The 20,957-nt window shown below is 42.4% G+C and overlaps 1 protein-coding gene across 1 annotated transcript in view; it reads right to left on the bottom strand.

Moving 5' to 3' along the window:
• Positions 1-20,957, bottom strand: part of LOC119886874 (dihydropyridine-sensitive L-type skeletal muscle calcium channel subunit alpha-1-like) — a 144,395-nt gene that overhangs the window by 22,871 nt on the left and 100,567 nt on the right. The window contains exons 28-29 of the mRNA XM_038697844.1: positions 14,020-14,130; positions 3,149-3,232 (exon numbers count right to left, since the gene is read on the bottom strand). Of these exons, the coding sequence (XP_038553772.1) occupies positions 3,149-3,232; positions 14,020-14,130 (195 nt within the window). The remainder of the gene's footprint in view (positions 1-3,148; positions 3,233-14,019; positions 14,131-20,957) is intronic.

Raw genomic sequence — 20,957 nt, forward strand, 5'->3', positions numbered from 1 at the left:
TCACGGATGGAGATTCTCATGAGATGTGTGTCTCATGTTTGGGGATGGAGCACGCCCGGGCAGCTCTCGAGGGGCTGCCTGCGCATGGTTCTCTTTTCCGAGGATGGCCGGATGTGTTCTCCCCGTGGCACGGGCCCTGTGGCCGCTGAGGCGGCCCGGCGGCTTCACTCATGGGGTTCACAGCGTGATCTGTCGGAGGATTTCGGGACGGCTGATGCTTTTTCCCGACCTTCATCCGCTGGCTCCGACGCTTCCTTTCCTCGTTCGGGAGCCCGTTCTCGGCTTCTTGGATCCGGAGACGCTGCAGCAATCCGACTCCAAGGAGGCGGACGTGCTCAGCGTAGTGGACAATGACTTCCGGGTGTCGGGGCGGCGTCATCAGGCAGCGCCCGACTATGACGTGCTGCTGGAGGTGTGTGCCGTGGCTAAGCTCAACATCAACTGGCCACAGGCAGACACCACTGGCTAGTGGTAAGCTTGATGAAAGGTTTCTTAAGCACCACGCGCCACCTCCACTCTGCCATTCTTTCCTGATTTACATGATGAACTGAGTAATCATGGGGTAGACCCTTCTCTTTTCTTCTCTTCTCAGCCGAGGCTAAGCACTTGACCCTTAAGATGGCCTTTCTCCTTGCTATCACCTCTCTGAGGAGGGTGGGGGATCTCCAAGCGCTTTCGGTTTCCCCGCAAAGCCTGGAGTTTGCCCCGGGGAATATTAGGGCTATCCTGCACCCTCGTCCAGGATACATCCCTAAAGTGCCTTCTTGTGCGGCAGGGTCCACAGTGCTGCAGGCATTTCATCCTCCACCTCATGTGACGGCGGAGGACGGGAGACTTCATCTGCTCTGCCCTGTCAGAGCACTGAATATTTACATTCTGAGGTCCTCCCGTTGGAGGAAGGCTGACCAGCTGCTAGTGTGTTTGGGGTCTCCCAGGGCCGGGCTCCCTGCATCCAAACATTCTATTAGCAACTGGGTTGTTCAGACTATTTCCCTGGCCTATCAGGTGCGCGGTTTGCCTTCACCTGTGGCTGTGAGGGCTCATTCTACCAGAGGCATGGCGGCCTCTCGAGCCCTCCTTTCTGGGGCCTCTTGCAGGATGTTTGTTTAGCGGCTGGCTGGGCCACTCCACACACATTCATTCGGTTTTACAGTCTTGACCTTCCTTCGGCACCTGGCACTCGTGCGCTCTCCTCTTAGTCGTGCCACTTTATTGCACACAGGGGCAGGCGGGGTTTTCGGCACGGTTTAGTGGGTATCTCGTTCCCATAGTGTCGTAACCGACGCAGTTCGAGTTCCCTCTAAGGGGAACGTCTCGGGTTACGTATGTAACCCTGGTTCCCTGAGAAGGGGAACGAGACACTGCATCGGCCCGCCGCACCTCTCTCTCCCCGCCTGAAGCGCCTGCTTCATAGTTAAGCTAATGATGAGTGTGTACAGGTGTGCTTTATACTCCTCCGGTTATTCCGTCACACCTTACCGTTCTAGCAACAAGCCAATAGGATTGGAGTGATTTCATTCACTTTCAGACCTGCTTCGCCTAGAGGCGTTCCCATAGTGTCGTAACCGACGCAGTGTCTCGTTCCCCTTCTCGGGGAACCAGGGTTACATACGTAACCCGAGACGTTCTTCCTCGGTGCGGTCTGGCGCTAAAGTGAGCGCACACGGCAGAGACTACTGGATGAGCCAAGGGTCAAAATAGCGCCCGTATTTTTTATGTGGGCCACAGTCTATGGTAAAGAAGAGACATGGTTGAGATTATCGTATGAACCACAGGCGCATAAATATGTTTTTTGTTGGAATAATTATAATAATAATCATTGATGAGCTGGTAGTGATAGATGATCTGTCTCAGAGAAACAGTACCAGGCCTGTAACGGTGATGCTTTTAACCAGTAACGTTAGCTGGGGCATCTTTCGGGTAGTCTCAGTAGCATCCTTTGGGCTTTGCCGCTAGTAGATTTAGGCGTTATGCTGAGATTGTTTATATTCTTTCTCGGGAAAGTATAAAAAAACAGGCAGTTAACCTATTTCATAATTCTTTTTTCATTTTCCAAATGATCTTATGAACCATTAACAACTCATATGTAAATGGCTTGTCATTAAAATAATACTTAATTTATAAATAGTGAACCAATCATGTATAAAGTATGAAAATACAATTATTAAGCACATTATAGATGAGCTTATTAATAAAGAATACAACATGTATAATTATGTTTATAAATGACTTACTAATGTGTATTAACGTAAGAACAATGGTTTATAAATGATGAATAAAAATGTACTAATACTTAACAACTGCTTCATAGTGTGTAGATAACAAAGAATAAAACATTTATAACTGTGTTTATGAATTACTTACTAATGTGTATTAATGTATGAACAATGCTTTATAAATGATGAATTCCGTATTTACTAATACTTAACTAATGCTTTATAGTGTGTAGTTATTATAAAGTGCTACCGTACATTTTTCTCCCATTCTTTTTAGATTCTCTGTTCACTTTTTCAAAAAAAACACATACTGTATAAAAGCAGAAACACTAGATTGGATGAACCAGAAACATTCCTGGACGCTGGACAGAGAAGAATTTTTCCCCGGCTGGGAAGTGGACAAGACAATGGCAGCAGGAGGAAGTGACAAAAATCTGCAGCCTTGACACTTTATACAGGAAGCCAGAGAAATGTTTATATCCTGTTAGGTCTAGTCTCAATTTAATAAAATGTTCTATCTATTCAGCATGTACTCCTTATAAGTTTGGTTTTAATGATTTTCTTTCTGATAGGGTAGCCTATTGAAAAACCATCTAGGCTTATCTGTGATAATCATCTCACCTTTGATTCTTCAATCTCCATTGATAGATAGATAGATAGATCCAAAAGATGTGTACAGTTTATAATTAAAGTTAGATTAGATTAGATTAGATCCGTAAATGATTGATAGATAGATAGATCCAAAAGATGTGTACAGTTTGTACTTAAAGTTAGATTAGATTAGATAAGATCAGTAAATGATGTTTAAATCAATGCACACCCCCCACAATAGTATTTATGTGCTGTGTGATTAAATATTTGTACATATGAAAGTATGAAGGTGTGAGTGAGTGAGTGAGTGAGAGAGAGAGAAAGCAAAGTGTGATACTCACATCAATTTCGCTCAGCATCACGTCCACAACACTTCCAATGACGATGACAAAGTCAAAGACGTTCCAGGGGTCTCCAAAATAACCCTTTGACAAAACAAGAGTAAATGTGTGTGTGGAATGTCACTCGCCATGAAGTCACTTACTATGATCCATGTATGCATGCATATGTTTATTTGTGTACCTCTTTTCTCATAAAAGTACTGTGCACATGCATGTAGTACTGTATATGTAGCCTGTGAAAACAAGACACCCAGTTCATGGGAAGCTCACGGACGCTGTTTGTTGTCCGTCTGTTTCTCTCCACTGTCTATATTGTTATAATTTATCGCCCCCAAAACCGCCTGGAGGATTTTTACCAGAACTCCCTGAATTTTTATCTACTCTGGTTTTAAATTATCACAGAATTGTTCTTTGTGGCGATTTTAATATTCATGTTGATGACCCCGCCAATGTTAATGCAACTGACTTTTTAAATATGGCCACTTCCTTTAACTTCAAACAAACAGGGTTCTTGCACCATTTTAAAAGAAAATTTAATGCTTTTTAAGACCTTTTAAGACCTCAACAAATATAAAATTAAGACCTCAAATTTTGAAACAATTTCTTTGATAGAAAAACAGACGCACGTTTGATCTCTTAATGATGACGCAATGCCTTATTTAGCAGTTTCATTTTCACCACAGGTGAATGACTTTGCATATTCCGAATTGAGGAACATAGATGCTGTTTACACCTGGCATTAAAATGCCTTTTGGGTGATCAGATTGTGATCGGGTAGCACTTGGCTACATTAAAGTACACGAAAAAGCACACCATGACCACATGGATGCAAATGCGTTATCTATCCACATACAACAACTACTTGGGCAGAAATATGCATCGGTCGCAGTCTTCTGCAAATAAAATCCAAAAGTCTGACAATGCAGACAGACGCCTAGACAGTGTGTCCATTCAGTGTTGTCATCTGCATTCACCAGTCACACACATTCATACACTGAGCCTAAGTGCTCAAACGGAAACTAACATTCACACTCACTCATACACTGGCGGAATAGCCGCCAGGGGCAATTCGGGGTTCAGTATCTTGCCCAAGGACACTTCGACACGCAACCAGGGGGAGCCAGGGATTGAACCGCCGACCTTCCGATTAACGGCCAACCCGCTGTACCTCCTGAGCCACAGCCGCCCCAGTGGCGATTACTGATCATGCTCAGGTGAACTAGGGCTGGGCAATAAACGATAATGGTAATTATCGTGATACATCCTCCATCCATCCATCATCAACTGCTTATCGTGCGTACAGGGTTGCGGGGGGGGGGGGGGGGGGGGCTGGAGCCAATCCCAGCTGACATTGGGCGAAAGGCGGGGTACACCCTGGACAGGTCACCAGTCCATCCACCAGGATTATCATGATACAATCTTCCTCAATAACAAATGTTCAATAAATATTTGATTTAATTCATTTGAATCACAAACGAATCAGCACTTTCTTTTCTATTTATCTATCTATCTAGGAACCAGGAAAAGAGATCACATTTCTCCTGTTTTAGCTTCTTTGCATTGGCTTCCAGTAAAATCCAGAATAGAATTTAAAATCATTCTTCTTACCTACAAAGCTCTTAATGGTCAGGCACCATCTTATCTTAAAGAGCTCATAGTACCTTACTACCCCACCAGAGCACTGCGCTCCCAGAATGCAGGGTTACTTGTGGTTCCTAGAGTCTCCAAAAGTAGACTAGGAGCCAGAGCGTTCAGCTATCAAGCTCCTCTCCTGTGGAACCAGGTTCCAGTTGGGTTCAGGAGGCAGACACCATCTCCACATTTAAGAGTAGGCTTAAGACTTTCCTCTTTGATAAAGCTTATAGTTAGGGCTGGCCAGGTAGTCCTGAACCATCCCTTAGTTATGCTGCTATAGGCCTAGACTGCCGGGGGATTTCCCATGATGCACTGAGCTCCTCTCTCCTCTACTTTCTCTCCCTCTGTATGCAACCTTATCCCATTATTGCATGTTACTAACACAACTTCTCCCCTTTCTGGTAGTCTTGTGCTTTCTCGTCCCTCTCCTCTCTCCTCCTATCACTTCCTGCAGGTTTTCTGGCTCTGGAGCTGTGGAGTCTGGATCTGTGGCTGCGGGTCGCCTGCTGCCCCCGTGTTCCTGCTCGACACCCTCTACTGCAACGACTATTGTTGCTAGTCTTATTGTTATTATTGTTATTATAATCATTAACATTATGATGGTTACCATTAACACTATTATAAATATCTGTACCATTTTTCATTTAGTTTATAGCAACATTACCTTCGCTGTCTGTACCTCTGTGTGTATATTGTGTAGGCTGCCTCCCTCCCCTCTCTCTCTCCTTACATCCCTCTCTCTCTCTCTCTCTCTCTCTCTCTCTCTCTCTCTCTCTCTCTTTCACTCTCTTCTCTCTCTCTTCTCTCTCTCTCTCTCTCTCTCACCCCAACCGGTCGAGGCAGATGGCCGCCCACCCTGAGCCATGGTTCTGCTCGAGGTTTCTGCCTCTTAAAAGGAAGTTTTTCCTTGCCTCTGTCGCCTAGTGCTTGCTCTTGGTGGGAACTGTTGGGCTTCTGTAAATATCATCACAGAGTACGGTCTAGACCTGCTCTTTTATGAAAAGCGCTGTGAGATAACTGTTGTTGTGATTTGGCGCTATATAAATAAAATTGAATTGAATTGAATTGAATATTAAGATGTTTATTGTGTTGAGGAAAAGGGACTGATCATTTTTCTCATGCATATTTGTTGTTTTGAATGTTCTACCTCAGCTCTGTGAAGTGATCCACTGTTTGATACCAGGCTGCTTTTTGGCATCAAGTGTTTGTCATGTTCTGACCATAAAGAAAAGTTTAAAAGCACAATTAACCATCTGGTTTCTTCAGGAGCAAAAAAATCATCCTTCAAACTTATAATAATAAAAATAATGACTGAATAATGATTTTACTATTTTTGTCCATATCAGCCAGCCCTTACTCATACACTGCTGTGTTAAACTCAATATAAACTACTGAAATAACAGAAAAGAGTAACTTACACCTAATAAAGAAAGGTAGCAAGAAAACGATGCCGGACTGAACTTAAGTTTCACTTTCACTTTCCGGCCGAGTTAATGCACAGGCGCATTGCTAAAGAGAGGTAAATAATCCATGGAGGAAAACAAATCATGGTGAAAGATATAATTTAAAAAGTTACTTTAACCTGTAGTTATAGATAATTTTTTGGACCTGCGCAAATGAGAGGAGAACGTGATGTTGGCTACAGTTGTTTGAGCTAGACAGAACGATCGGTCTTCCTCCAACCACTTTAACTTGCGTCTCCCAATCTTGCAGCCACGATTTACGATAACATGACAGGCAGCCAGACGTCAACGTCTGCAGAAAACGTAAACGTAACATATGAATTCTATTAATCGGGGGGTCTCACATTGTCAATTACTAAAAGAAAATCATACAAATACACTAATTACACCTAAGCGTTTTAGGCGACAGCATGTGACAACCGCCTTAAATGCACCATCGGCAAATCGACAATTTAAGACCTTAATTTCCCAGATTTCAATTTAAGACCGTTTAAGACTTTTTAAGGAGCCACAGGAACCCTGACAACATGTCAAAGGGCAAACACATAACCGTGGTCATACACTGGACTTGGTTTTTACCCTGGGTGTCAGCATTTCCTCTGTGGAATTAGTGGACATGACCATATCTGACCACAGATGTATTGTTTTTAGCTGCGATTCGCCTGTTACTCATGCTACTGTAGCTAGCCAGTCCCCGGTAGTCGGTGCGGAACAGCCAGAGTTAGCCTCTGGTAGCCGTCCCCCGGCATCCCCTGTGCAGCCAGGAAAGGGGGGGGGCTGGGTGACTGTCCGAAGGAGGAATAGTCGTAAGCATTCAAAGTCCACAGGGCATCATCAACCTGTTCACGTTTCTAACAGATTTTCCCCACTCAGCGACACACCCGCTGAGAAACCAACTCTGATCGTTTTGAGAAACGTGAATTTAGCGAAGCCAGCGGCCATAGTTAAGTGCATCCCTGGGGCCAGAGCGGGCGACATTGAGTCTTATTTGAAACTGCTGGCTAAGGATAAACGTAAATACAGTAAGATTGTTATTCACGTTGCCGGTAATGACTCCCGGTTACGCCAATCGGAGGTCACTAAGATTAATGTTGAGTCGGAGTGTACATACGCAAAAACAATGTCGGACACCGTAGTTTTCTCTGGACCCCTGCCAAATCTGACCAGTGATGACATGTATAGCCGCATGTCGTCATTCCGCCGCTGGTTGTCGAGGTGGTGTCCAGCAAACGATGTGGGCTTTGTTGATCATTGGCAGACTTTCTGGGGAAGACCTGGTCTGATCCGGAGAGACGGCATCCATCCCACTTGGGAAGGAACAGCTCTCATTTCTAGAAATCTGGCCAAGTTTATTAGTGGACCAAATCCATGACAACCCAGAGTTGAGACCAGGAGGCAGAGTTGCAGTTTAACACACTTCTCTGCCCTTCTTTTTCAGCAGTTACCCACCCAAAACCCTACGCAGAGTCGCAGTCTAACACACTTCTCTGCTCCTCCATTCCAGGAGTTACTTAGTGAAAATCCTATAGTGACGGTGTCTGTCCCCCGACCATCGAAATTATTTAAAAAGGTAAACAGAAGAGGAGCTGTGCATAAAAACCTCATAAAAATTAAAACCACAAGAGCAATAGTGCAAATGAATAGGAGAGTTAAATGTGGACTCTTAAACATCAGATCTCTCTCTTCTAAAGGTGTACTAGTAAATGAACTAATATCAGATCATGATATTGATTTATTTTATCTTACTGAAACCTGGCTGGGTGATGGAGAATATGTTAGCCTAAATGAATCCACGCCTCCCAGTCATTAGTCTCTATTGAGCCAAGTATTCCCATAGCTCTCAGTAGTTATGATTTCATGAGCTTCTTTAATGATAAAATTCTAGCTATTAGAGACAAAATTCACCAAGACCTGCCCTCAATTGGCACCAACTTATCTCTTAACTCAGGAACCTTAGAAACAGCTGTAGAACCAGATACATGTTTAGACTGTTTTGCTTCCCTTATGTTTTAGCCAACTATAGACCTATATCTAACCTTCCATTTCTCTCTAAGGTTCTGGAGAAAGCAGTTGCTAAACAGCTGTGTGACTTTCTACAGAGCAATAGTTTATTTGAGGATTTTCAGTCAGGATTTAGAGCTCATCATAGCACAGAGACAGCACTGGTGAAAATTACTAATGACCTCCTTATTGCATCAGACAAAAGACTTGTCTCTGTACTGGTTTTATTAGATCTTAGTGCTGCATTTGATACCATTGACCATCAGATCCTATTGCAGAGACTGGAATATTTCATTGGCATTAAAGGAACCGCTCTAAGCTGGTTTAAGTCCTATTTATCAGATCGATTTCAGTTTGTACATGTTAACGATGAGTCCTCCATGCACGCCAAAGTTACTCATGGAGTTCCTCAAGGATCTGTCCTTGGAACAATCCTCTTCACTTTATATATGCTTCCTTTAGGCAATATTATCAGGAAACATTCCATAAGCTTTCATTGTTATGCAGATGATACTCAGTTATATCTATCGATCAAGCCAGATGAAACTCATCAGTTAGCTAAACTTCAAATGTGCCTTCAGGATGTTAAAACCTGGATGACCTGTAATTTTCTCATGTTAAACTCAGATAAAACTGAAGTTATTGCTCTGGGGCCTAAGCACCTCCGTGACGCATTATCCAAAGATATAGTTTCCCTGGATGGCATCGCCTTGGCCTCCAGCACCACTGTGAGGAATCTTGGAGTTATCTTTGATCAGGACATGTCGTTTAAGTCTCACATCAAGCAAATTTCAAGGACCGCCTTTTTTCACCTACGTAATATTGCGAAAATCAGGAACATCCTGTCTAAAAATGATGCAGAAAAACTAGTCCATGCATTTGTTACTTCTAGGCTGGATTACTGCAATTCCTTATTATCAGGCTGCTCGAAAAAGTCCATTAAGACTCTTCAGCTGATCCAGAATGCTGCAGCACGTGTTCTGACAGGAACCAGGAAAAGAGATCACATTTCTCCTGTTTTAGCTTCTTTGCATTGGCTTCCAGTAAAATCCAGAATAGAATTTAAAATCATTCTTCTTACCTACAAAGCTCTTAATGGTCAGGCACCTTACTACCCCACCAGAGCACTGCGCTCCCAGAATGCAGGGTACTTGTGGTTCCTAGAGTCTCCAAAAGTAGACTAGGAGCCAGAGCTTTCAGCTATCAAGCTCCTCTCCTGTGGAACCAGGTTCCAGTTTGGGTTCAGGAGGCAGACACCATCTCCACATTTAAGAGTAGGCTTAAGACTTTCCTCTTTGATAAAGCTTATAGTTAGGGCTGGCTCAGGTGAGTCCTGAACCATCCCTTAGTTATGCTGCTATAGGCCTAGACTGCCGGGGGATTTCCCATGATGCACTGAGCTCCTCTCTCCTCTACTTTCTCTCCCTCTGTATGCAACCTCATCCCATTATTGCATGTTACTAACACAACTTCTCCCCTTTCTGGTAGTCTTGTGCTTTCTCGTCTCTCTCCTCTCTCCTATCACTTCCTGCAGGTTTTCTGGCTCTGGAGCTGTGGAGTCTGGATCTGTGGTTGCGGGTCACCTGCTTCCCCCGTGTTCCTGCTCGACACCCTCTGCTGCAACGACTATTGTTGCTAGTCTTATTGTTATTATTGTTATTATAATCATTAACATTACGATGGTTACAATTAACACTATTTTTCTGTACCATTTTTCATTTAGTCTATAGCAACATTACCTTCACTGTCTGCACCTCTGTGTGTATATTGTGTAGGCTGCCTCCCTCCCCTCTCTCTCTCCTTACATCCCTCTCTCTCTCTCTCTCTCTCTCTCTCTCTCTCTCTCTCCTTCACCCCAACCGGTCGAGGCAGATGGCCGCCCACCCTGAGCCATGGTTCTGCTCGAGGTTTCTGCCTCTTAAAAGGAAGTTTTTCCTTGCCTCTGTCGCCTAGTGCTTGCTCTTGGTGGGAACTGTTGGGCTTCTGTAAATATCATCACAGAGTATGGTCTAGACCTGCTCTTTTATGAAAAGCGCTGTGAGATAACTGTTGTTGTGATTTGGCGCTATATAAATAAAACTGAATTGAATTGAATTGAATTGAATGCCGCCTCACCAAGCTCTGTGTGTTCTCGCATCTTTAATGAACAAAGTGTTTCAAAGTTTTGCGCATTCTTTCAGAGCCAAAGCCAACACCTGTCTGATTCCAACACCAACAATCTGGTCGATCATTCAATCATATCTGCTTGTCATCACTAAATATTACTGCTCCTCTAAAGGTTAGGCCTACGTCTAAAGCTAGTAAGCAACCCTGGATAAATGACAGCATTCGCAGCCTAAAAAGGGAATGCAGGAAAGCAGAGCGCAGATGGAAAAAATCCAGTCTCCAAGTCCATTACCTCAGTCTGAAGGATTTATTAATTAACTACAATAACATGGTTAGGGATGCGAGAACACACTATTTTTCTGAACTCATTACTACACATAAACACAATCCCAGGTTTCTGTTTAAGACTGTGGATCAGCTGGTAAACCCAACCCCTCCTTGTGCCTCAGCTGGAAGTAATGATGACTGTGAATTGTTTTTATCTTATTTTACCAATAAGGTGGTGTCAGAGCCTCTATTACCCCCGCGGCAGCAACAAGAGAGTTTTAACCAGTTTTATCCCATCGACTTGTCTGAGCTTTTACAAAGAGTATCACAAATAAGAGTGTCTTCTAGCCCACTTGATGTAATACCTACAAAGTTTTTACTGAATTAGTAATGGATTCTGTTGGGTCCCATTTGATCTCTGTTTTTAACAGCTCTCTATCTACTGGTTGTGTCCCTGATTATTTTAAAACGGCTTGCGTGGAGCCACTTTTAAAGAAACTTGGTTTAGATCCCATCAAAATTTTAGCCTTTCCCGATTTTATTTGACTTTATTTTATCCCTTTCATTTTATTCTATTTTACTTATTTTATATTTAACTTAAACGTGTATTTTAGTCTTTTCAATGTTTTCTTGCTTTTATCATGTATTGTCTTTGTATTATTGTATTTTGTGTATTATTGTCTTTACACTTGTTAAAGCACTTTGTAACTTGTTTTTGAAAAGTGCTCTACAAATAAAGATTATTATTATTATTATTACTGTGAAGTCTATTCACACACGATGACACTTGTTTTACAAGTTGTATACTGCATATATGTCAGACATCCTCTTTGGAACCCATAACATTTTAGTTCTTTTCTTTTGAAAAACTGGTCACTATCAACACTGCCGATGCGCAGATATCCTGACTTATAGCCATTAATATTGGTCAAGCTACCAAAGCACTCAATCATACACTTCCCATAATGCACAGTAGCATCTTTTGTCAAACCCTCCCTGTCTATTTTCACATTTCCCCACATCCTCAAATAATGCAGCTTTAAAAACATAACCACTGCCACAACTCAACAAGCAGCAAAGACAGAACGAAAGAAAACAGTGACCATGTGGAACCAGAAGGTTGGGGAATGAACAGATCTTACAGTTGGCCAAAGGTCAAGTGTGTAATATTTCTGAGGATCTATTGACAGAAATGCAATATAATATCCATAACTATATCATTCAGTGGTGTATAAAGACCTTACATAATGAACCATTATGTTTTTATTACCTTACAATGAACCATTTCTACCTACATAACCGCAGGTTTCTCTTACATGGATGTCAGCATGTTGCGCCGCCATGTTTCTACAGCAGCCAAAAACAGACTGGCAGTGTAGACGCTCATCACTATGTTGAATACGTACGTTCGCAGAAGAAGTAATACAGTCCCATCCAAAAGTATTGGAACGGTAAGGCAAATTCCTTTGTTTTGTTGTTCACTGAAGAAATTTGGGTTTAAGATCAAAAGATGAGTATGAGTAAGAGTTCAGAATTTCAGCTCTCATTTTCTGGTATTGACATCTAGATGTGTTAAACAACTTAGGACATACCACTGTTTGTATTAGACCACAGCATTCTTAGGTGAGCAATAGTAATGGAACAAATAATCTTAAAGTAAATAACATTTAATATTTGGTGGCATAACCCTTGCTTGTTTGTTTCGGCGTGTTTCTCCCTTCAGTCTCCTCGTAAGGAGGTGAAATGCAGCTCTATTGGGTTAAGGTCAGGTGACTGACTTGGCCAGTCTAAAACCTTTTTTCTCCTTTGTTTTGTTGGCAGTGTGCTTTGGCTCATTGTCCTGCTGCATGATAAACTTCCTCCCCATTAGTTTCAATGCATTTCTCTGTAAATTGGCAGACAAAATGTTTCTGTCCACTTCTGAATTCATTCTGCTGCTACCATCATCAGTTCCATCATCAATAAATATTAATGAGCCTGTTCCAGAAGCAGCCATGCACGCCCACGCCATGACATTACCTCCACCATGCTTCACAGATGAGCTTGTTTGCTTCGGATCAGAAGCAGTTCCTTTCTATCTCCACACTTTGGCCTTTCCATCACTTTGCTAGAGATTAATCTTCAGTCCATCAGATTGTGTTCCAGAACTTTTGCGGCTCATCTCTGTACTTCTTTGCACATTTCAATCTGGCCAGTCCGATTCTTCCTGCTGATGAGTGGTTTGTATCTTGTGGTGCAGCCTCTATATTTCTGCTCTCTGAGTCTTCATCCAACAGTGGATTGTGATACCTTCACCTCTGCACTGTGGAGGTCGTTGCTGATGTCACTGATTTGGGGGTTTTCTTCACAGCTCATCAACTACTGTTGTTTTCCTTGGCCGACCTGTTGGACGTCTGTTGCTCAGTACACCAGTAGTTTCTTTCCTTTTCAGGACGTTCCACATTGTTGTGCTTGTTGTGCCCGATGTTTGTCCAATGGCTCTGCTCGATTTTCCTTCTTTTCTCAGCTTGACAATGGCTTGCTTTTCTCCCATAGACAGCTCTCTGGTCTTCATGTTGATTTATCCTCTTTAACAGGAAATGCAGTCTTTATAGGTTTGAACCAAGGATGAAAACTTAGACTAGTCATACAGAGCTATTTAATGTTTGGACAATCAACCTAAAAGGCGACACCTGGGCAACAAGAAACATCTGTCAGTCACATGTTCCAATAGTTTTGCTCACTTGAAAAAACAAAGGGTGGTATGTGCTGAGTTGTTTAACACATCTAGATGTGAATACCACGAAATGAGAGCTGAAATTCTGAACTCTTGTCTCATACTCATCTTTTGATCTTAAACCCAAATGTCTTCAGTGAACAACAAAAACAAAAGAAATTTTTTTTATCCATTAAGCTGATGATACACAGAGCAACTTTTAGAGCAATGGTGCTGGGCAATGTTGCCGTCAATGGTAATGAGTAAAGATTACTACACCCTCCCCGCACCACCGCTATCCGTTCAAAACATAGTCGGACTTGCCACCAGCAAGATTGCCCAGCAACATTGCTCAAAAAGTTGCCCGTGTATCATCAGCTTTAGATGGTGGGTGAGAACATAAAACATAATATTTAAAATGAAAGTTACAGTGTTTGGTCATTTGTTAAAGACTCTATCCTTGAAGGTTGTGTGTTTGATCCCACGTTGGGAGAAATTTTTTTTCCCTCTTTCACAAACTGATTATGAGGCAACTGTTTCACATGCTCAAAAAGCATTTGCTGCAGTGTGTGTTCCAGCGTCTGATCCGCATCCAACCTGGGAACATTTATTTTCATTTCCCCAGTATCTTAAGGTATAGGAGATTCATTATCACATTTTTTGATGGCTATTTCAAGCACGCTACAGACTTTGGCTTTACTAACCTTGGCTTTGAAAGCCATGAGTTTGAGGATCATCTCCACAGTGAAGAGCACAGTGAATATCACGTTCAGCATATCCGACAGGTGAGTAACATGGTCTGACTGGTTACAGTGCTGTGGATTAAAAAGGTACAAAATGATTATCTACAGTCGCACGAAAAAGTATGTGAACGCTTTGGGTTACCTGGATTTCTCCATAAATTGGTCATAAAATGTAATCTGATCTTCATCTAAGTCACAGCAATAGACAAACATGTCTGCTTAAACTAATACCACACAAACAATTGTGTTTTTATTGAACACACTGTGTAAACATTCACAGTGCAAGGTGGAAAAAGTATGTGAACCCATTTTATTTTTGCTCTGCTCCCCTGCCATTCACAAGTCATGCACAGAGTTGTGTCCCCCGACTCGCCTACAATTGCATGCACGTCGCGGCTCCTCGTGGGTCTATTCCAAGTACTATTTAAAAACAAAATAATATTCTTTGTGTGGTTCATCAATGGTGATAAATGATTCGAATGTCCCGCAAAGTTCACTCACAACTCTGCACAACACCAGCACTGCAGCAGATCATAAATCTCATCTTGAATCGATCCGTGGTTTGGTAGAGTCAATTTTATTTTAAAATGCAGTACTTTGGCTGGCTCTGATGTAGAGCCACTCTCAGTATTCATTGCTCACTCAATATCCCGTCCACAGCGCTATCTGACTGGTTACACCTCACGAGTAATAGCCTAGAGCAGCTCCGCTGGGCAGTGGAGCTGTGTGTCGTAGGGAAGGAAGCATATTACTGAAGGAATAAACATCACAAGCTGATGATCTGTTTCTATGATGACAAGCAGCCTAGTGTCCCGTTACACCTACGGGGTTTTACTCAATTGAGGCTAAAGCGCTAGCTAGTTAGCACTTCCAGACGCATCCAGGAGCATCTCATAGAGACGCCGAAGGGTACCTTTAGCGTCAAATAACTAAGCTTGTCACTTTTTCTGAAAGGGTTGGTATTGGACGCCCTGAGATGAGAACGGTCTGGTTAGAACAATAAAATCCGAAATGGGCCACCCACTGTCATCATTAGCCTTCTGAGACAATAGATGAAATTGTGGCTAATTTATCTAATGGTCCATTAGCTTTGATCCATGTACGGCTTTTCAGAATGTCACCAAGCACAAATATTTATGTAATATTTCAGTGCGAAAACTATAGCTAGCTGGGAACAATGAAAAGGGTAAAGTGCAGCATATCATCATATTTTACAGGACCATCACAAAAATTCCTAAAATTGCAAATGAGAAGACACTACGTTGTGACATTGCATTTTGCGATTCAAAAATAAATGTTTTGACATGCCTGGCTGAGTGGCATGGTACTGGGAGGGGGGATTTAATTTCTTGTTTACCATGTTTTTTTGTTGTGAATGATCATAGTTATGTGTGGGGAAAGTTTAAGATAGGCCGTTATATTGAATATTGAATAAGCGCACTAGGCTACTTCATAAGTTTATAAGTTAAAAAAATATTTAAATATTCCTACAAAGGCAGTTAAGAAGTTCAAGTTCTCATGATTTATTTTTATGAATAAAAATGTTTCTAAACTTCCTGCCCCTCTGTTTTTTTTCACAAATGAGTATAAGATAGAGAAGGAGGCATGCTCAAGTGGCTAGTTGATCTAAGAACAGATGACAGCAATCTCTCAGAAGAAGATCCAGTATGGCAGACATCCAAGAAGGTATGAAGAGCTGGACAGCACCAGGCCCTGACATGATCCTCACCTACTGGCTGAAGAAACTAACTGCACTCCATGAATGCCTGGCAATGAACCAACAGATGATGGATGGGACCCATCCAGAATAGTTAACGCTGAGTCGCGATAGCGTATCAGTGTTGAGATTTTCCGTACATCACCGACGGCTTCAGAGCGATGTGTGGGGAGGGCCGGGCAGAGCAGGGGAATCTGCTGGCCAGCTGAGAGCTGCTAAACTTGGGGGAGAGGAGCAGGGAGCAGCGCTGCAACCTTTGGACAAATAACCACCCGTAGTCAGACTGGATTATGCTCTAACAACTACGCTGTTTACTTGCGGGAGGAGCTCGGAGTAAACTGCTTTTATCAAATTAGCTTTTTACTTTAGTTTTTGGGATTACAACGTTGATTTATCTTCACTGGAGCTTCTCAGCAGCTAGCTAACTTTATATTTATATAAAAAACAGACAAAACTGGACATTACTTGGAGAAAAGAAAGCGAGGAGGTTGAACTACCTGGTGAGTTCAGAAAACATGTGTCTGTAACTTTATTCCAGCTATCACTGTACTTTACTGTGACCAAGTTAGCATAGCATAGCCCTGATCGATCCAAACTCCATTCAGAAAACAAACATTTTAGAAGTTGTTGTCCTGCTGTCTTGCTGACAGACCTGACAAAGCATGAATTCATATGTTTAACAAATCTGCATCATATTGTAGTTATTTCGGCATCAGTGTGATCTGTTTATTGCTATTTAATCACAGCAAAATGTTTACTTTGGGTTCATACAGCTGTAGTAATGGCGAGTTGTGTTTATTCACGTTATCGCGTTAAAATCGCCTTCTCGCGTTGTGTGAGAACACTTGCAGCGAATGTACTCACGCGAGGAAAGCGTCGCAAGGCGAAAATTTGCGGTTGGTCTGAATAAATAAATAAATATATATAAATAAATGAAATACACGGTGGTGAGTTGGCTGGTCCTCAGTTGTTTTACTTTGTTTCTTGTGTTAACTGCCAACTGAACTTCGTTGGGACAAGACAAATGACAATATAAACAATAACAATATAACACAAAAATCACAATTTGATATTAAAATCTCAATATATAAATATACAGTAATAACTATATATTCCCTAAATATTTCCATTTAAAATCAATAAGATAACTCATAATAAGACAAAAAAAAGACTCATAATAAACATAAAATGGGCTGTTATACAAAAGTAAACTATTAAAGGTTATAAATTCTATATTGGATTTTAAAAGTGCTCATTCTCTACCATTCTAGTATCTACAATTATAAAATTACAATTCTTACCATTACCAGTATTTAACAATTAATTTATCTGCTTACTGGCCTTCTTCAGTCACAAAACAATTACATTAATGATCAATCTCTCTCATTCATCCTCTTTGTTTACATATGACATAATACAACATGTGGGCTGCCTGGTTGTCTAGGCAACGGTAAACGACAGCGCTGCTAATCAACGGTCCGGGCTCTCCCTCTGATGGTCTGCATTCTATTAGCGAAACGTTTGGATGTAATGAAATAAAACAAAGAAAATGTGAACTACAAAACACTCTAACAATAAATCCTAAACATACATATGTATCAGTGGAGTCAGGCAAACATTACATCTGACTCCCTTTGACATAAACGGCAAGCTAGTGCCAACTCGTCCCAGTAGGATACCTTGCTTGCACAAATATCACAAATAACTACCGAGTACATATATTACTATTTGTAAAAGGTACACTAAATATATCTAGATTATTGACAAACGATATGCTTATGTGACATTTACCCACCAGAGAGAATAAATGAAATACACGGCGGTGAGCTGGCTGGTCCTCAGTTGTTTTACTTTCTTTCTTGTGTTAACTGCCAACTGAAGAACGCAGCACAACCCACAGCTTATATACCCGCAGTGATCGTGTGCCCTTTTAACTGCAAATAGAACTATTGAAAATTGAATGGGAGGGTGAATGTAAACATGCAAGATGCATACCTATAAAATAACACACAAGTAAGTGGCCATTTTCCTATAAATATCCTATATGCAACACAAGCACCAGCTACTGGTCAATAGAGCAGTCACTCGAGACTGCAAGACCAGGTACACCAACCTGTGCACCGCCTTTTTTTGACTACAAGAAAGCCTACAACTAAATGCCACATATAATGGATACTGAAATGCTTGGAAATGTACAAGATCAACAGGACACTAATAACCTTCATCAAGAACTCAATGGGGCTGTGGAAAACAAGTCTGGAAGCCAACTCAAAGCCAATTGCACAAGTCAACATCAAGTGCGGCATATCACCGATGCTGTTCTGCATAGGCCTGAACCCCCTCAGCCAGATAATCACAAAGACTGGCTCCGAAATGGAATGACCATTAGTCACCTCCTCTACATGGATGACATCAAGCTGTATGCCAGAAATGAGCTAGACATTGACTCACTGATCCACATTACCAGGATCTACAGCAACGACAATGGAATGTCATTTGAACTGGAAGTGTGGTCAGATGAGGGAAAATGATCAGAACCGAGAGGGTTGAACTACCAGAAGGCAATATTGCAGTTCAGGACAGCTACAAATACCTTGGGGTCCTGCAGGCTACAAAGAGTAAGGCAGGTTCTGAAAAGTGAATGGGAAGAACAAGATCTGTGCCATCAACATATACACCCTGCCAGTCATCAGATACCCCGCTGGTATAATAAACTGGCCAAAGGAGGAGATAAAGGCCACTGACATCACGACAAGAAAGCTCCTCACAAAGCATGGAGGGTTTCACTCCAAATCCAGCAACCTGAGACTGTACATTTCACGATGTGGTGAGCGCAGAGCAGGGGTGAGTCCAAATGCAAGACACCAGAGCGGAAATGCAATTCAGGGACTTTAATCCAAACAACAGCAATATACAAGGCTTACAGGTAGTAGATTAATCCATAATCCAAGACAGCACAGAAACAGATAGGATGCCTCACACATGACACGACAGGGCGTATTCACACTACAAATGACAATGACCGGACACAGACTGAGGAAACAAGCAAGTATATACACACATGGGTTAACGAGCTGGGAGGGGGATCACAAGTGAAATACATGTGGGACTAATCAAGCACACAGACAGGTAGTGACAGCAGGGGAAAACAGACAGAACACATGTTACAATATACCAGACAAGAATCTATCCCCAGACAATTACAGAATAAGACAGGAACTAAGGCAAGCACAGGTCAAAACCAAAAGACAGGCAACAGTAAATAAACTAACGCTGGGCAGACTGAACACAAGATACAGAACTGACAAAATAACAAAACTGGCAGAGAACTAAACAGAGCAGACACACACTGTGACAGTACACTAAGCATAGCGAGGGAGGCCCAGGACTAGTGAGTGTCAAAACCACTGTCCAGGATGAAACAACAAAGATCCAGGAGTAGGGAAGGAGGAAAATGGCCCCCAAAGATGAAGGGCTTAGCGAATACCTCAGGCAGCAGAAACCCAAGGGTGAGGACAAGGAAGACGAAGAACCTTCATGGAGAGATAAGCCGCTGCACGGCATGTACCACAGACAAGTAGAAGAAGTGGCTGAAATCCTACCAGTGGCTAGAAATGGCTGGACTAAAGGCCAGCACAGAAGCACTAATCATGGCGGCACTAATCCCAAGCGACAGCAGCATCAAGAAGAAGGAACACAAGAAGCTCAAAAATACCAGGGGCTGAAAGAGGAGTTAGACAAGATGGGGAGAGTAAAAGCAACAGTGGTGCCAGTGGTAATCAGAGCACTGGTACAACATCAGAGGTCTCTGTCCAGAAGAGTGCAGTCCTAGGATCAGCTAAGATACTGCGCAGAACCCTCAAACTCCCAGGCCTCTGGTAGAGGACCCGAGCTTGAGGATGACACATACCACCCCGCAAGGGGTGAGAGGGGGATTTATTATCTATATATATAGAGAGCTAAAGTTAAGATCACAGTGTATAAAATTTGTAGCTCTGTGAGTGTGTGTATGTGTGTGTGTGTGTGTGAGAGTGTGTGTGTGTGTGTGTATGTGTGGGGGTAAGCAAAAAGTGTGTGCAGAGGGTGAGGAAAACACACGGCTGAGTGAGGGTGCACAGTAAGGATGCCCTGTCTCTAGCACACAGTAAAGACACCAGCTCACTGGGACTTTCCAGAAAAGCCAGGTGTGGCTGAGATGGCTTAATAAGCATGCCAAGGCTACAGAGAGGTAGAGAAGTGTACAGTCAGGCAGACATCTCTGCTCTGCTGACCAGCCGAATAGTGAATCCACCACAGCCACTTCACTTTCTGGGAATTTCCCCAGAACCAGGTGCAGCAGGAAAGAGAGCCAAAAAATGGTGTCATGTTAGAAACAAAGCTATAAAAGGTCTCTGTTTTGCTGAAATGTTGGGAAAAGTTCAAGCTTTTTCATCTGGCCTAAGTCTTGAATTTTTTTACACGACATTAAACTGTGGTATTAATTTTCCCGTCGATGATAGCAACCCTTCCAAGTCATGAGGCCGCAAAGAAACCCCAAACCATGATTCCCCTCAACCATACTTCACAGTTGGGATGAGGTTTTGATGTTGGTGTGCTTTGCCCTTTTTCCTCCAAACATAGGGTTGTGTGTTCCTGCCTAACACCTCAACGTTGATCATCTGTTTCATCAGTCCATGGAATATTTTGTCAGTGGTGCTGTGGAACATCCAGGTACTCTTCAGACGTGCAGCCATGTTTTTTTGGACAGCAGTGGCTTCCTCCTTGGTGTTCTCCCATGTACTCCATTCTTGTTCATTGTTTGACATATCGCAGAGTCGTCAACAGAGATGTTAGCCTGTTCCACACATTTCTCTAAATCTTCAGCTGACACTCTAGGACTCTTCTTAACCTCATTGAGCATTCTGCTCTGTGCTTGTGCAGTCATCTTTGCAGGACGGCTACTCCTACTTTACTTTCATGCAAGTCAACAATTCTTAATCTTAGGTCTTCTGAGAGCTCTTTTGTTCAATGCATGGTTGACATCAGGCAATGTTTCATGAGAATATCCAAATTAAAATTGGTGTTTTTTTATAGGGCAGGGTAGCTCTAACCAACACCTCCAAAGAAGTCAGTAGGCTAGGGGTTCACATGTTTGTCTACTGTTTTGAAGATCAGATCACATTTTATGACGAGTATAGGCAGA

The sequence above is a fragment of the Micropterus salmoides genome, unplaced genomic scaffold (genome assembly GCF_014851395.1).
Source record: "Micropterus salmoides isolate LMB-PRFRI ecotype aquatic unplaced genomic scaffold, ASM1485139v1 Ms_hic_scaffold_4, whole genome shotgun sequence".
Classification (NCBI taxonomy): Eukaryota; Metazoa; Chordata; class Actinopteri; order Centrarchiformes; family Centrarchidae; genus Micropterus; species Micropterus salmoides.